This window comes from Mustela putorius, unplaced genomic scaffold (genome assembly GCF_011764305.1).
Source record: "Mustela putorius furo isolate JIRA1106 unplaced genomic scaffold, ASM1176430v1.1 tig00003834_pilon_pilon_pilon, whole genome shotgun sequence".
Lineage (NCBI taxonomy): Eukaryota > Metazoa > Chordata > Mammalia > Carnivora > Mustelidae > Mustela > Mustela putorius.
Window position 1 is genome coordinate 26362004 of NW_025421987.1, and position 17468 is coordinate 26379471.

General features: G+C 38.0%; 2 protein-coding genes across 3 annotated transcripts in view; one reads left to right on the plus strand and one right to left on the minus strand.

The window, feature by feature from the left end:
- The first annotated feature begins 3718 nt into the window (after nucleotides 1-3718).
- Nucleotides 3719-17468, plus strand: part of CMSS1 (cms1 ribosomal small subunit homolog) — a 383251-nt gene continuing 369501 nt past the window's right edge. Inside the window, exon 1 of one of the 2 annotated variants that reach the window (XM_045088259.1) lies at nucleotides 3719-3941. In XM_045088259.1, the coding sequence (XP_044944194.1) occupies nucleotides 3878-3941 (64 nt within the window). In that variant the 5' untranslated portion in view covers nucleotides 3719-3877. The remainder of the gene's footprint in view (nucleotides 3942-17468) is intronic. The other variant, XM_004771920.3, reaches the window with a different exon arrangement.
- FILIP1L (filamin A interacting protein 1 like) overlaps nucleotides 10545-17468 on the minus strand; it is a 307303-nt gene continuing 300379 nt past the window's right edge. The window contains 1 exon segment of the mRNA XM_045088258.1: nucleotides 10545-14463. Coding sequence (XP_044944193.1) covers nucleotides 14272-14463 — 192 coding nt within the window. The 3' untranslated portion in view covers nucleotides 10545-14271.

A 17468-nucleotide genomic window follows, 5' to 3' on the forward strand; every position in this document is an offset into this window, starting at 1 on the left:
TGGAGAAAAGTTCTGGGTAGCTGCTAGAATTCCACCTCAAGCAATCTTGAGTTACATAACTCTCCTCTTCTGCCTCAGGGCTTTCTTCAGTGGCAGCATAGCCCGAGAGTATCTGGAAATTCAAATTCCTGGGGACAACCTTCAACCAATAGTGGATGGCAGTCAGTGAATATCCTATTCCTTTTTTTTTTTTTAATGATTTTATTAATTTATTTGACAGAGAAAGCACAAGTGGTGGGGCTAGCAGAGGGAGAGGGCCAAGCCGTCTCTCTGCTGAGCAGGGAGCCTGATGCAGGGCTCGATCCCAGGACCCTGGGGATCATGACCTGAGCCAAAGGCAGCCACTTAACTGACTGAGCCACTCAGATGCCCTGGATATCCTACTCCTGTGGATATCCAAGGCAGTCTACACTGTTTCTCAGAGGGTCCCTTACAGGATAAAGAGCCAGTTATATAACCAATTTACTATTCATCCTTCCTTCCTTATCTCACTCTCCCTGTCTTTATTTCTGCCCCCTCCCCCACATCAGATCATATCCCAAATAAACTACTTGTATCCATGTTCTGCTTTTAGGGGAACCTAAACTATGGCAGTAAACCTATCAGTTAGGATCCAAGCAGGAAAAAAATGCATCCTTTAAGTTGCACAAATAAAAAAAAATTAGTAAAGGAAGCATTTATGCAGATGAGGTAGGGTTAGGAAAACAACCCAAGGGCTGGCAACGGTGGAGAGCCATTATTACCCCTAAGCCTGAGAGAGACTTGGCCTCCAATGGAGGGATGAGGGCAAGGTCAAGTGCCCTGCATGGTGACACCAATTTAGCTTTCCTAAAACAGTATTTCCATCACATCCTTTGCATCTAATGAACACTAATATCTGGAATTCTTGGTTGGATATTCAAGATTAAGGTATGGAGGTGGAAGAACTCAAGAATTATCTAATTCATTCCCTTTATGAGCAAAGCGAAGCCCACCAAGATTAAATGACATGTCCAAACAATATGCCAATCAATATCCATTGACAAGGTCAAATTCAAGTACCACGTCCTTTATGAAGGCTTCTCAGTGCACTCTGCTGGGAAGTGAATGCTTCCTCTTGTAAATTCTCCTAATACTCATTTAGAAATCATACAGAAAGAAGAAGATACAGATCTATTTCAACCTGAGCTTCTCCATGTTAGATGAGGTAATCAAATACTGGGGTACAGAATTTTACAACAGATGAGTTTCTAAAGTAGGATGTCAATTCACTGATCAATAGAGCAGTTAAATGGATATACAGCTTAGGCTGGCTATAAGCTTTTTTCTGTAAACGACCAGGTATAAATACATCAGGGACACAGTCTGTTGCATGTTTCTTTTCTTTTTCTTCTTTCTTCCTTACTTCCTTGCTTTCTGGCTTTTGGTGTGTTTTATTTTGTTGTTGTTTTTCAGCAGTGCATTGAAAATGTAAAAACTATCCTCACTTACTGGGTGATAGGTTGCATTTGCTGGGGGCATTAGTTTGCTGACTTTTTATATCTGTCACCAGAAAGGAAGCTGACTTGGGAAACAAACTTAACAGGTTGCTTAGTAAGTAAAACAATAAAGAATAAAAGAAGTTCAAATTCAGTCATGCAATCTATATATTGTCAGTGTCTATGTGTGCCAGGTACTGTTCATGGTCCTAAGGTCACAGTGGTGAACAAGAAAGATGCAATTCTAATCCCCAAGGAGATGAGTGGGTGTGTGATAAGAGATGAATAAAGCATTTAAGAGGAGTGACATAATGATTCTGACTACTTTCTGTGTGGAAGCAAGACTGAGGTGGGACAAGAGAAAACAAGAGAAAAACAGGTTAGAAGACTATTACAGTGGCTCAGAAGAGAATGATTACCTCAGACCAAGGCTGTAGTGGTGGAAGTGATGAGATGGTTGGTTAAATGGCTAGATTTGGGATATATTTTGGAGATAGATCCCTCCAAACTTACCAATGAATCAGATGACAACAATGCAACCAGAAGAATGGTACTCACATTTACTGAAGTGGAAGAGGTTAGAAGGTAAAAGGGGGTTGGGATCCAGGACACAGAAGGAAGACTGATCTGGGATAATATCAGGAACAGTGGGAAAAGGAAATAATATGGGAAAGGCAGCAGAACTGTCTGGAAGCTTTGAGTGTTGTTTGAGATGTTGGGTCACTAATTGGAATTCTTAGTGAGTTCTTACATAGCACTTAATTTAACTACTGAAAATGTCTTTTTCCTCTAAGTGAATTTTCCCTTATCTTTTAAATTAGATAAATAAATACTATTAAATGCCACAAAAATATATGTAACATGTCTATAAGTTATAAACCATAAGAATTCAATGCATATCTATGAACTCTCCACTTTATCTAAATTGGACATTTGCCAGTAAGTTACATTTACCTTTGTTCTTCTTAATCTCATCTCCTGGTTACTCCATAGCCTAAATTTTGTGTTTACTACTCTCTTTCTTTAAAATCACATGTGTACTTTTTGACCTAAACAATTTTTGGTTTTCCCTGCATTTGAACATTATAAAATGGCAGCTGACATTTTAAAACTCAGCATTATGTTTCCAAAATATATCCAATTACGTATGTTGATTCATTTCCTATGCTTAATTGTATGGCTATATTATAACATAGTTATCCATTTTCCTATACAAACATATTTCGGTTGTTTTCACTTTTTTGCTGTTACTAACAATGCTGCTGTGAATGTTCTGTAGTATCCAACCGTTTCCCAAGTGTGTATATTTAAGAGTGGAAATTGCTGGATCATGAGGTGTGTAGTTTTACTTCTATAAGATTGTGCCAAATTGCTTTTCCAAGAGGTTATTACCAATTTACATTCACACCAGTAAGGTGAAGGAATTCCCACTGATGCATGTACTCTAGAATTTGGCAATGTCAGACTTCCTTAATTTTGTCAATTTACTGCATGAAAAACAGTGTCTCGTTGAGGTCTCTCTTTTATTTCCCAGGTTAGTAGGAGACAGAACATCATTTAACCTGTTTATTGGTCATGACACTTCCTCTTCCATGCTCGTATTTCTTATCTAACTTTCCTTTTCCATAATCTATCAATCCTATCTCTGCCACTTCGCGCTGGAATTTTAAGACAAGAAACACTGTACGTTTTTTACCTGTAGTTAAGCAGCAACTGACTCGCTCCTCTTGTTTCAGAAGTAAAGGAGACCAAGGACTCTGAGCCTCCGAACCACTAAAGTCTTTTCGTGGGCGAGTCCTTCCGGACCAATCAAATTTTCTTAACCTACACTGCCTAAAAATAGCAGCACACAGATCTACACCCAAGGCTCAACATTCATGGCCATAAATTCTTGCACACGTTTCCCAGGAGCAAACTATACACACCGGACACCCCAACGCACACAAACGAAAACACAACCACGTGCTCTGCTCTTCTCCCGCGGCAGGAGTCCTTTGAAACCGAATAGAGAACAATTGTCTTAGCATCCTGTTTCACACTTTCGTCAATAGTTTTTCGACCAAAAAAAAAAAAAAAAAAAAAAGAAGACACAAAATGTTTTGAAAGAAGTTATTTAAAAAGATAATAATCTTTGGGGGGGTTTCGTTTTCTTGTCTTTATGCTTTTGTGAGGATTTATTTTGAGTTACCTGACAGAGTCTTTTCATCAGCACTTGTGTGGAAACTGCGACGAGATGAGCACCTGGGACGGGGAGGCGGGGCGGAGGTGTGACGTCATTGCCGCGGGGCGGAGGCGACGGTGTCTGAGGAGAGGCTCCGCGTGCTGGTTGCCAACTCTGGCCTTTCGGCTTGGAGTCTAGGAGAATATCTGCCACTGTCCGCTTTCCCTTGGTGGTCCGCTCACAACTAGACCCACTGGAGATGGCAGACGACCTTGGAGACGAGTGGTGGGAGAACCAGCCTGCAGGTGCAGCCAGCAGCCCAGGTACCCACTCTGCCCGCGCGGCTGCGGGGCCTCCCCTGACCGACCCCTCCCCCCCAACCCCTGCGTCCTTAGGTGAGCCTCTGGCGGTCACGATGTATGGCCCCGCGGTGGTGTGCCCAGCTGTGGGAGCGCGCGAGCGTCGGGAATGAAGTGGTGCGGGAGCCTTATTACTGGGTGAACAGTGTGGCTTTAACTCAGGTCTACCCTCCTGTCAGGAAAGACCCTGAAGGAAAGATTTTCCTTTTACGTGTTTCTTAATAGGTAGATTTTTCGTGAATTCAGAAGAGTTTACGCGTAGTGGTTAAGGGTAACTCCTGGATTAGATTCAGAGTGGTTCTGCTCAAATCGAGACTCTGGGGCACCTGGGTGTCTCAGTCGTTAAGCATCTGCCTTCGGCTCAGGTCATGATCCCGGAATCCTGAGACCGAGCCCCTCATCGGGCTCCCTGCTTGGGGTGGGGCGGGGGGAGGGGTGAAAGCCTGCTTCTCCTTCTTCCTCTCCCACTCCCTCTACTTGTGTTCCCTCTCTGGCTATCTCTCTCTGTGTCAAGTAAATAAAATCTTAAGAAAACAAAAACAAATGGGGACTCTGGCCCCACTAATACTGCTTCGGCTCCCTTTCCTCAACTATAAATTACGGATAATAATGTCAATTTCATAAGATTATCATGAAGATTAAATAAACATAATACAAATGATGCACTTTAGCACAGTGCTTGGCACAGAATATATGCGAGGTAAATATAAGCTATGGTTTTTCTTGCTATCATCATCATCTTGTTATTTGGACTGTTAAAGCCTGAAGGAGGTTTAGAAACCAATCATCCTTTTGAACTCAGCCATTTCACAGAAGAGACACATGAGACCTTCACAAGTAACTTCACATGAGTAACTTCACAAGTTCATGTAGCTAGTTGGTGTCAGAAGCAAGACTAGAATTTAGTTAATTCAAACAACTTGCTACGTGTACCCACTGCCAATGTGGTGGATATTTTATCTTTAAGTAGGTGGCATTTAGTAACTGCTCACCACAGGCTGACTTTGAACCTTTCAAGTTCCATGAGGCTTAGTATACAATTACGTTTTGAAATCGTTCTTCAAAGTCTACCTCTCTTCTCTACCAGGTTCTAAGATATTTTTTAGGGGAAAAAAAAGTAAAGTCTTATCCATGTCATATTGTCCACCAGGCACTGCACATGATTGACACTTGATACATACTTGCTGCAAATATTAATTTTGAAATATGTGTTGTGAAGTGTCCATTAAAGCTGCAAAATTCTACAACATTGTTTCCAGAAGAGTTGCCTTCAGGTACAAACTGAGTAGATGTCATTTTTAAAAAGGTAGCCAGTGTAATAACTTCCTCCAGTAAACTTCCTGACTCTGTTGCTACTTTGTTTCTAAGAAATATCTCTTGCAGGCTGTAGTGTTACACATTTACTTTGATAACCCTTCCCCCCTCAACTCAGGTATTTAAGGCTATATTTTATGATGTGATTTAAGTATAGAAATCGTTTAAGAAATAACTGAATTCCTTTTGAGTGGTAAAGGGGATCCTATTTCTTGATTCTAGCCTTGCCTCTTGCCCATTACCGGCCATGTCTCTCAAGTTAGTCACCCTTTAGAAGGAAAGAAATTAATGTGTATTGAGTGTCTTTAATATGCCAGATATTTTCATAAACATAAATTCATTTAATCTTCATAATATGTTTAAAAGATATGTATTACTTTCACTTTTATAGATGAGAAACAGAAAAGTTCAGTAATGTTCTTAGAAACACACAGCAAAGAAGATATCTGGGAAGAGATTACACAAGTATGCCTGAGTTTCAAAGTCATACTTTATCCACTATTACAATGTGTTTTTACTGGGCCTCAGTATCATGATCAGTAAAATGAGGTGTCCTTAGAGATTATCTTTTTAAGGGTTTTAACAAACCAACTGTTCTACACATTGGATTTATAGCATCTTTCATGTAAGTTACCAGGATTCCCATCAAGATAGTATGTTAGAGGCACCCTGCTTCTTAGACTCCTTCTAACTCTTAAAATTGCTGACTTTAAATGTATCAGGGGTATTTGCTTTGTTAACTTCTTCTTAGTATAGTGAGCATGTAAGCTTCTTTGAGATATGCTTGATTATTTGTCAGGGATTTGCTAAATAATCTGTATGGTATTTCTAATTCAGAAAAAAATCACAACAAACCAATTCAGATTTCCTGATTCTACCTATGTTAATGGGGGAAAGATCAGCCTAAAATGTGTGAACTGTATTTTTGTTTTGAAAGTCATGGGAGAAATAGTGCCTTAAGTCAGAGAAAGGAAAGATAGTTATAATGATGCCTTTATTTCTGTTGTGTGCTGTGCTACTTGCTTATAAAAGTAAACATCTTTCCTTACCATCTGTTTTCCATTCACGCTTATGGTAGCAAGAAGCATTTAGCCATTTTAACAATCTACATCTATAACAAAGGCTCAGCATTCATGGTCATGAATTCTTTTGCATGTTTTCTGAAAGCAAACTGTACAAACATACAGATTCCCAAACACTGATACACACTATGTAAAACATCTGTCTAACATATCCGGCTATCTACTTATTGTCTAAGGAAATGTAATTCAGAGACTCTTACTAAAGCTCTTGATCTTGATCTACATATGACCCTTTTTTTGCATACATCTTATGGCTATTCAGAACTTCCACTCTTGTGCTAGAATTCTGCATTTTACTGGAGCCCAACATGGGACCTGGCACCTGGTGTTTGAAAGAGATTAGCTGAATAAATGTATGCATGCTGCTAGATATACAGAGTTCTTGGTAATCATGTATGTAGATAGACATATAATTTCTCACCCAATTAAATACTTTTAAGAATGAAAGGCCATGCCATTAGAATTTTTCTGGGACTGTCCTAGTCTACCTGGGATGTCACCCTATTGACATCATTGTTGGTGATTGGAGTCTTGGTCCAGGATAAGACCACTGAGAGTTGTGTGTGCTGAAGAGTATTCAGCCAGTGTGTTCAGGTAACAGAGTCTAGGAGTCATCTAGTGACATCCGACATTTCATTTTACTTATTTCCTTATTCCCTGCATACCTTAAGAGATTATTTGAGGTTATTTATAGTAAATAATGCATGCATTAGAATCATAATTGCGAAACCTTAATGCTAAAATGAACAGATACAATGCCCATGGTTTCATGTAGTTGACTAAACTGGGCACTTTCTCAGTGTTGCTTGAAAACTGAGAATGTCATTCCCAGCAGGGATTTTGTTACTTATGGAGCAGAGCCAAGAGTTTTTGCAGTTGGAGTTGGTCACTTGATCATTCACTTACTGAAGAGAATATTGATTGTTTTCCCTTTTTATTCCAATAATATCCCTCTTAAGTTAGCAAGTCAAGTGTCCAGCAGGTAGCAGGGTTTATGAATCTGGAGCTCCAGGGTTGGGTCAAGGCTAGAGATAAGAGATTTAGGAATGACTGGCACATGTATAGCTTACTTTTTTTTTTTTTTTTAAGATTTTATTTATTTATTTAGAGAGAAAGAGAGAGAGAAAATTTCAAGCAGAGTCCCTGCTGAGTACAGATCCTGGCAAGGCTTGATCTCATGACTCTGAGATCATGACCTGATCTGAAATCAAGAGTCAGACACTCAATAAACTGAGCCACCCAGGCACCCCTACAGCTTACTTTTAAAGAGGATGTTTTAGCAATCTGCCAAATTCTCAGCCTCTGTTTTTGAAGAGGATTTTGCATGTGCTTCCCTAGCTTATTCTGAATATTTGATTCATCTTTACCAAGCATCTAACTAGAAAACTGAAGTGTGAACACACTTAAATGTACAGTATAAGGAGACTGTAGATAATAACGCTAACCTGCATTTGTTGAGTGGTGGTTATGTGCCAGATACTGGCACATAATATTTTGATTGCTTCATGTGTATTAGCTCATTTAATCTTCACCAGTACACTATGATGTATTTACTATTATTCCCATTTTACAGGTTAGGAAATTGAGGCACTAAGTGGTTAAATGATTTGCCCAATGTTATTTAGTTGGTAAGTGGGGAGGCTGGGATTCATAGGCAGGCAATCTGAAACCAGCCTGTGCACTTAAGTTTCTCAAAGATAATTATTCTGATTATCAATGTTAAGACTCTCATCTCTAAAATAACAATCCTTTTATCAATTAAAAAAGGCTCATATTTATTTATATATATCATTGTTTTCAAATTGTGTCTATAAACTCTTACTCTTCTAAAGTTTACTCTTCTTTTTTTTTTTTTAAAGATTTTATTTATTTATTTGACAGAGAGAGATCACAGGTAGGTAGAGAGACAGAGAGAGAGAGAGAGAGAGAAGCAGGCTCCCTGCTGAGCAGAGAGCTCGATGCGGGACTCGATCCCAGGACCCTGAGATCATGACCTGAGCCAAAGGCAGCAGCTTAAACCACTGAGCCACCCAGGCACCCTAAAGTTTACTCTTCTAAAGAACATTGATTAGTCAGAGATACAAATAAGCGGACTGTATCATTGGGCTTTGAGAACAATCTTTGCCAGGAAGTCAAACTTCATCCTAGTGCTCTAGACTCACATACCTGGCTGTCTTCTTGAAGTCTGCTTATTTACTAGAATGTCGAATGCAAATGAAAGCAAACAAAGGCCTTACTCTCTGATCTATCAAGTCTTTAACTCTAAGACATCCTGAATGCTTTTTTTCCATTTTTCTCCTCTGTTACCCATCAGAGTACATGTTACCATCTTCATTTGCCTTAACTACTGCAGTAAACTAACAGGGCTCCCAGTTTCTGTCTTGTTCCTCTTTGGACTGTTCAATTAGCAGCTTGAGTGATCAGATCTCATTCCTGCCCAAACCCTTCAGTGGCTTCATCTGTCACATATAATACAACCCAGGTTACTTATTAGGACTGATGTCTGCCACATCTACTATTTACTCCCCTCTAATTTATGCTCTTCCACCCACACCAGCCTTTATTTTGTGCCTCAACAGGGCAACTTCATTCTGTCTTAGTCCTTTACAGTAGGTGTTCCTTTTTCTTTCTGGGCTCTCCAGTATTTCAAATGGCTATCCTTTTCTTAGAACATTAAGACCTCAGTTCAGATATCACTGAAAGAAAAGCATTCCATGTCAGCCAGTCTAGAGTAGCCATCTAGTTGGTCTATTATATCATCACATTATAGTAATTCTCAGCAGGGCACTTATCACCAACTGTTATTTGCCTTGTTAAATGATTACATTTGCTAATAGATTACATTTCGTTGTTAAATTATTACATTCTGGTATGATCCCCCACACGAGATTGTAAGCCAAATGTGAGCAGGGATTTGTTTATCTAGTTCTTTGCTGTATACTCAGTGCCTAGAGTAGTATCTAGGTCCTTAGAAAGCACTCATTAAGAATTTGTTCATTAAGTAATTGTTAATGTTTCATAGCCACATTTGAAGACCTCAACATAGGAGTTCCACATCTAAAGAAATTTAGTTCACTAGAAGAATTGTCAAAATCTTGCTCAGGTTTTTGACAGATTTGACAGGCGCTGCTTCTCTCTTTCTGAAAATACATTGAAAATCCTTGTTGTATAACTGTATACTAACCTTTTATTCTAACCATATTTGAATTTAGTTTTATAAATTTTGTTTTGAAAGAGGAAAACAGACTTTTGCTTTATAATGAGCTGATAATTCTTTGTGGTGACAGCTTTTGTTACTTAGAATCAATGTAATTGGTCATTTTGTTTGAGATTGCTGAAATGAGCATTTAAAAGTTTTTGTCGTTGTTCTTGTATTGTTTTATATCATCTTCAAATCACATTGCTTTATCTATGCTGAATTCCTCCTAGAAACGATGAAGTAGGGGAATGCCTTGGATCTTTTAAACCTGAATAATTCAAGTGTTTGGTTTCTTCCCCTCTTCTTATACCAGAGTTAGACCTTTACAGTATTAATTTTACCTATAGGAAGCCATGCATAGTAGATGTAAAGTAGTAGTAAAACATTGTCTCTGCATATAGAATTCAGACTTGGAATATTTGTAGTACATTTTAATGACATACAACAGAAAATCAACTTCAAAATTATTTATTGAACTCTCATGCTTAGCCTTACTTTAGACACTGGTGGATTAGAGGATGAAACATATGCTTTCATTGTGGAATTTATACATCAGTGTGGTTCAACCAAAATGCAAGTAGTATTATTTTGACAGATGTTCAAGAGGGATGCCTGGGTGGCTGAGTTGTTAAGCATCTTGCCTTCAGCTCAGGTCATGATCCTAGCTAGGGTCCTGGGGTCGAGCCCCTCATCGAGCCCCACTTTGAGCCCCGCATCGGGCCCTATGCTCAGCAGGAAGCCTGCTTCTCCCTCTCCCACACTCTCTGCTTCTTTCCTGTCTCTCACTGACTCTATCTCTGTGTCAAATAAATAAACAAAATCTTTAAAAAAAGAAAAGATGTTCAAGGGCAAAAACAGGGACAGAATAAATTTTAAAACGTGAGAGGAAGAGAAGAAGAAAGAGCACATGTTGCATCAATAGTCAGTGTTCTGTACTTGAAGACTGTGTAACAAATGGACCCACAGATAACCTTCATGGACTACTTTTACTTTATTTATACAATTTCAGTAATTCTTACAAGTGATTAAACATGTGGTTCTTGACAACAATTTTAAGTGTTTAAAAGTACAAATTTATACATCTTTACCCAAACGTGCACAGTAGTTCTGCTATAGTTCTGCTAAATGTCTATGAATCTCTTGAAAAAGACCAGGAATTTGGAAGGCTTAGAAATACTTCCATTTCCCCTCTCAGATTCAATGGCAACAGTATTTTGTGGCACAAATCCTTTGACCTGTTCTTATCAGATGTTCTTTAGTTGAACACTTTAGTGCATTCATAGATTTATACATCTTACTAAATGTGTCACAAACAGCTTGAAATATAGTTTCCCTGTTTTCATCAGCTTTCAAAGAATTCTTAGTTCTTAAATTATTACTGTTTTTTTAATGTTGATTAAGCTCTTATTCCTGAGTTCCTTGCTAGTCTAATTCATACTTGACCAGAGATCAGAAACTTTTTTTGTAAAAAACCAGATAGTAAATATTTTAGGCTTTCCAGTCACTGTCACAACTACTCAACTCTGCATAAAAGCAAGCATACATAATAAATATGTAAACAAATGAGTGTGGCTGTGTTCCAATAAAACTTTACCTATGGACAATGAAAATTGAATTTCGTGTAATTTTCACATTTTGTAAAATATTTATTATCTGATTTTTTTCCTACTATTTAAAAATGTAAATACTATTCTTAACTTGCAGGACATACAAAAACAAACAGGGCTGAATTTGATCTGTGGCGTGCAGTTTGCATACACCCCTGCCCCAGGTATGTCCCCTAGAGTGGGAATTTGAAACATATCCCAGAGAGAACTACATTTTACATCAGATACTCCATTACTTAGCCCATCATTATCAGTCATATATTAGATCAGTCACATTTCTGTTAAAAACCAGATACTTTATTCCAAGTAGTTAAAAGGAGATTAGTTCAGAAATCACCAAAGCTAAATAAATGAAGGGCTGAGGAAACCCTCCAGCATAAACAAATCAGGTTATTAAAGTTCTTTTTACAAATTGGATTTGTTTTTCTTCACTTGGATTTTTATCTGCTTTCTTTTAAAAACTTAGTAAAGTAACTCCAGAATTAGGATAGCTTCTTTTATTTTTATTGTTTTTCAGAGAGGTCACTTTTCTGCAGAAATAGAATTATTCTCAGGAAACAGGATTCTTTATGTTTCAGTTGTGTTACAGCTCAAACACCATTTTGTTAAACCCCAAATAGTATTCCCAGTTCTGAGCTACTTATGCATTTTTATTGCATTTATTACATATTGCTTTAAAATAAGTATGGTTTTTGGTTGGTAATCGTCTTTAAAATAAACTTTGTTATTTTAAAGACTTCTGTCTTATTGGGATTAGAATTGTTACCATTTAAATATGGATTTCTGCTGCTTGCCAAAGAAATTTCGCTATTTTCTGACTCTTTTTTAGTACTTTGTACAATATCTTTCTCTTTTTTTTTCTTCTCCTGAATTTATGCCAGCTCGGCATGAAAACACTTGAAGAAGTCTCCTAACCTAGGAAAAGACAATTTTAAAATATCCAACATACAACATATTTTGTGCTCCTTTTCAAGGTAAAAATGTTCCCAGTGTCTTTTGTTTTTCTGGGAGTATTTCATGCTTGTTTCTCCTGTTTTATGCTTCTTTTCAGTCTGTTTGGTTTCTACTACAGGAGTTCCAGTGTTTTTTCTTTCCATTAGCTTAATTATCAGTCTTGAATGTCAGTCACATAGCATAACTGCTTTTTTTCACTGTAACTATATACCAGTGCTATCTCTTAGCAATTTTCTCACTTATGTCTTGACTGAATGGTCCTCTTCTCTGTCATTCATTCATCCTCTGTTCATTTAACATTACCTTCATATTGCAGGCACAACACTAAGTATCCTACACATTTTCCAACTGCACCATTTACCTGTTACCACCCTGCACTTCCTTTTGAACTGTTTCTCCTGTATGTTTGTGTTAGAATTCCATTACTATATATATATATTTTTTTAAGCTTCTTCCCACTCTTTGTCTGACAACTTTTCAACTTAGACTTTTCCATTTCAGGCTTTTAATTCACCTGACCTCCCCTCACTTCTTCCTCTGTTACTCGTCTGTTGGGACTGCTGCACATCATCCCTCTCTTTGACTTCTTTGTTCAGTGGTACTCAGACTTGCAGCTCCTTCTCCTCCTCCTTAAAACTGGAGTGAGTCCACGGTTATTTGTATAATGACACAAGTACATGGAAGCAGGCCGGGCTGGATGAGTGTGGAGAATGGCAGTTCCTTTGCTCCTACTTTGCTGGCTCCGTCCCAGGATAGCTTGCTAAAGCACTGTCCTTCCAGGATTTCTTCCAGGATCTTGTCTCCAGTTCTCAGTACAGGATCACAGAGAACCTTGCATCATGCTCTTCATAGGTTTTTTTTTTTTTTACACTGAAGCTTTACACAATATAACTGTGTCTCATGTCAAAAATGCCTTGTCTTGTAACATTATTGTGTTGCTCTGTCCACACTAAATTATAGACATACCTTTCTTTTACCTCAGTGAGAGAGCTGTAAGTGTGATGAAAAGGATTACTTTAGCTTAGTACTGCCAGAGGCCCGAGTCCCACCTTGTAGATGACTGGTTGAATTCAGTCATGGTTAATCAGAACTGGAAGGAACCTGAAGAATTATTAAGTTGTCCTGTTTTACATATGAGAAACTCAAGGCTCAGACTGTTGAATTCCAAGCTCATTGTCAAATGAGTAAAAAGCTAGGATTGGAATTTGAGTCTTGCTGAATCAACTGTTTTTCTATAGCACTGATACATTGAAGTGATGTCATTAAAGAATGTCTGATGAGATGATAAATTATCTTTTTTTTTTTTTAAAACAACTAGGACAGTGATTCCTTTCTCCCTAAAAGATTTCTGTATTCTTGACCTTTGACTCTTAAATATCCTGATTGCTTTAGAAAGCAGAAATATCCATCTAAAATAGTTTTTGTAATAAGCCTAGCAATATGATTCTATGGCCTGGCATATATAGGAGGGGCAACCTCCTACAAGTGACACAGAAGTCTAAGTGTCAGCGGTCAAGTGTGCATATCATACCAGTAATTATCAGGTCCATCACAGAAAGGTTGTATTCGTCTATTACTCATTTTTTGGTTCCTTTCTTCCTTGTACTAAGAATTTTCTTCTAGTGTAAAGAAATCAGTTTTAGACCTTAAAGTGTGATTTTAATTGTCCTGCCATTTTGATGGAAATGATCTGATTTTTTTGAAGTTGATTAGGAATTCTTTCTAGCATATCTTCTTAGCAAAATATGATTCAATAAAGTTCTGTGAAATGAAAGACTTACTTCTGAGATCACCAGAAAACTTGTCAGTTGGTCTCATGAATTCAGTCCTATCCCGTGCTAATGATAGAGAGATGGTCCAGCTTTGGGCTGGATTGTAAGTAGAATGAGGAATTGGAAGGATTTGGCCTGTTCGTGTGTATATGCATATACACACATATAGGTACAATAAATGCAGATATGCTGCTCTTTCAGGATGCTATTCACCAGGTCCAGCAACCTGTGAATTAACTGTTCGTCATTTTGCTGCTTCACCATTTCTTAGAGAGATGACCTTTCCTCTTTGGCCTTCATACTGGTAATTTTAGTTTTCTGGATATTTCTGTAAGTGGGTGAATCCAGATAATGCATTGGCATGACTTACCTTTTCCCTCCCATGTGGAGAAAAGTGTTAGAGGTGACAGTTCTTATGATGTGTAGCTTCCCACAGCCAGTGTAGTGACTGGGCTTATCCATAAGCCCTGGGGGAGCTTTAGGGAAAAGCTTAGTGTTGCCTGTAGATTTTGGTTTAGGGATCCGTGTTGGGATTCTCTGCTTGCATACCTTCTTGATCTTGAATTAAACAGAAGAACAAAAGGTAGTTAATAGTATAGTTGGTGGAGCAGCTGACATTGTTTAGTTTAGAGGATTTGGCTTCTTTGGAAGCACTAGGTTCTAGGGATACATCAGATTAAAGACTCTCATGTTGAAGAAAAAAAATTAGAAAAGCAATTCTGTCAACATGTGTTGAGTGTGTGCTGTGTGCAAGGCTCTGAACAGTAGATGGCACTAAATGCAGAGGTAAATTGCTTTTTGGCACTCATAGTATAGTGGGAAGTAAACAAGAGGAGTGTCCCAAATTAATCTCAAAGCGTCCTGAGATTGTCAAAGAAAGGTTAATTTCAACCAAGGGGTCTAAGAGAGTTTCATGAAGAAAGTAGCATTTGATTTGGGCCTCTGAAGACTTAGGATTTTTGATAGCAGGAATGGGAGGGCATTCTAGGGTAAAGGAATACTTTCAGCAGCAGAATGAGGGAATATTTTTGGCAGGGTCCCTGAGATAGGAAGTCAGACACGGTTAAGAAATGGAGTGATTTCAAATTAGGTTGTATTTGACAGATGAAATGGGACTGTAGACTGGGCCTAGATAGGGAAAATTCTACCTGATTCTATAGACGATACATGCTGGAGGGGATCGTGGGGTGAGTAGGAAGGACAAAGTCTGGGGGAGAAAACTTGTGGAGGTAGAATTGTATTAATATTTACTCCCTGTTAACATATGAAGAGTAAGAGAGGAGTCACAGATACGTTGAATGATCTGGACTGGGAGAGTGTATTGTGGAGTGTGAAAGAGTATGATTGAGTATACATTCACTTAAAAAATACACTCTTATTTTCATTTATTAAGGAAAAATACTCTTGGATAAGAGTACTTGTTGGTAAAGAGATGGGAAAAAGTTCTCAGCTAACTGTAGTTCTCCCATTATAATCCATAGTTGCTGGTGATGATATTTCCCCCCTCTTTGGTTGCATCATCCTTTCTCTCCTATGAGCTCAAAAATATAAATCTTTTGAAAATGCATTGCAGTTTTCATGATGGATTACTAATACTGTTTTTATGGGAACCCTTCTTATATTATTTTTGTTTCTACAGAAATTTGTTTCCATGTTTTTATTGTACTGATAAAGTTCAGTTAAGTCTCTTTATGTAAACATTTAGTTACTGAAAATGCCCTTTAACTTTCAAAGCAACTGTATTTAGATTTTCAGATAAATGGTACATAGACTTAGCTAAAAATGTGAGGATTGCTAGAAAAGTTTTTGGACTTTTGTATTACTGACATTTTTTTAAATACTTAATCCTAAAAATAACAAGTGAGATACATATCAGAGTATCAACATACTCTTTCAGTCTCCTCCTTATCTATATGGTATTACTACCTTTCAGCCTGTCCTCAAGGTCTCATCTTCAGTGCTGAAATGCTCATTTTAACATTTTTACCTCTCAAATAGGCAGAACCTTTAAAAAATAAATAAATAAAACTCAGTGCCCAGTAAGGGTTTGGTGAGATGGGTGACCTCAGTGATGATTACAATAATAGTTTGGTGGAGTGTATCAAGATACCTAAAATTCAAACTCTGTGTATCACTGATTTTATTGCTAGGAATCTTTTCTAGGAAATAATCAGAGATGTAGGCAAGGCTATTCATTTTTAAATTATTTATAACAAAAATTTATACTATAAATTACACTATAATCACCTGAAAGTATATGTTTTAATGCTTTTGAAGAAATAGGGAAATGCTTGTTTAGTAATGTTAAAAGCAGGATTAAAATCTATATATGTGCTTTAACTATGTATGTTTGAGGAGAAAATATGCCAGTGCTGTCAGTAAGTAACTGGTGAAGTTATAGGTGTTTTTTATTTTTCTTCTATTTTCTATATTTTCTACATTTTCTACAATAAGTATACAGTTAGAAAAAGCAACACTAAATTATATTAAGAGATTTTAAAAAGTGGGAAATACTTCAGAGATCAAAACGTTTATGTGAATATCAACCATATTTTCCCAACCACAAGTAGTAGCAGCTGCAACTGAAATCAGTGATGGACTAATTGAAGTTATCCTATCTTGTCATTATAGGCTTAATAATAGCCTTTCTAAGATAGGTTTCTGCAATGTCCTTTAACTTTGTCAAGATTTAGATGGGTTCTCCTATTGTACAAAAGTCTTTTGAAATCCTTTTTAAATTGTAGATTCCTGGGCCTTCCCCCTAGAAATTATAACTCATCTATCTTTGGATGGGCCTAGACATCTTCATTTTAAATAAACTCTCAGGGTGAGTCAGGTGGTCAGCCTGCCATACTGTGAGAAACACTGCGATAGTTGAACCTCTTTTAGAAGTAAGTTTAAAGTTGTGTAGTGCCTGGCTGACTCATTGGTGGAGCATTGGACTCTTGATCTCAGGGTTGTAATTTCGAGTTCTGCATTGGGTTTACTTAAAAATTACTTAAAAATAAAATCTGCAGGGGGCGGCTAGGTGGCGCCACTGATTAAGCATCCAACTCTTGGTTTCTGCTAAGGTGGTGATCTCAGGGTCCTGAGATGCAGCCCCTTGTGAGGCTCTGGGCTTTGTGTGGAGTGGGCTTAGGTTTCTCTCTCTCATCCCTTTGCCCCTCCTCCCCAACTCTCCCACACTTGCATACTTTCTTTCATCTTGAACTCTGGCCTGCCTGGGTGTGGGAGATTTCAATGGTTTTCATCAACCTGTGGGGCTTTTAAAATACTGTGGGTGTCTACATCCCCTCTTAGAACCAACTGACTCTGATTGTTTAGGAGTGTAGGATATGAGCATGTGAGTTTTTAATGAACACAACAGGTTATTCAGAACTAAAAGCCCAGTGATAAACCATTTGGTATGGAACACAATATTGATGGGGCTTGTTTGTTTTAAGCTATATTGTTATGCTTTGGTGAAGACAGTGTGGTTTGGCATGATGGTCGTTGTGGGGGTCAGTTGTCAGGAAGTTACTGAGCTCCCCTTGTTTCTAGACCCATCAATAGTGCAAGCCAAC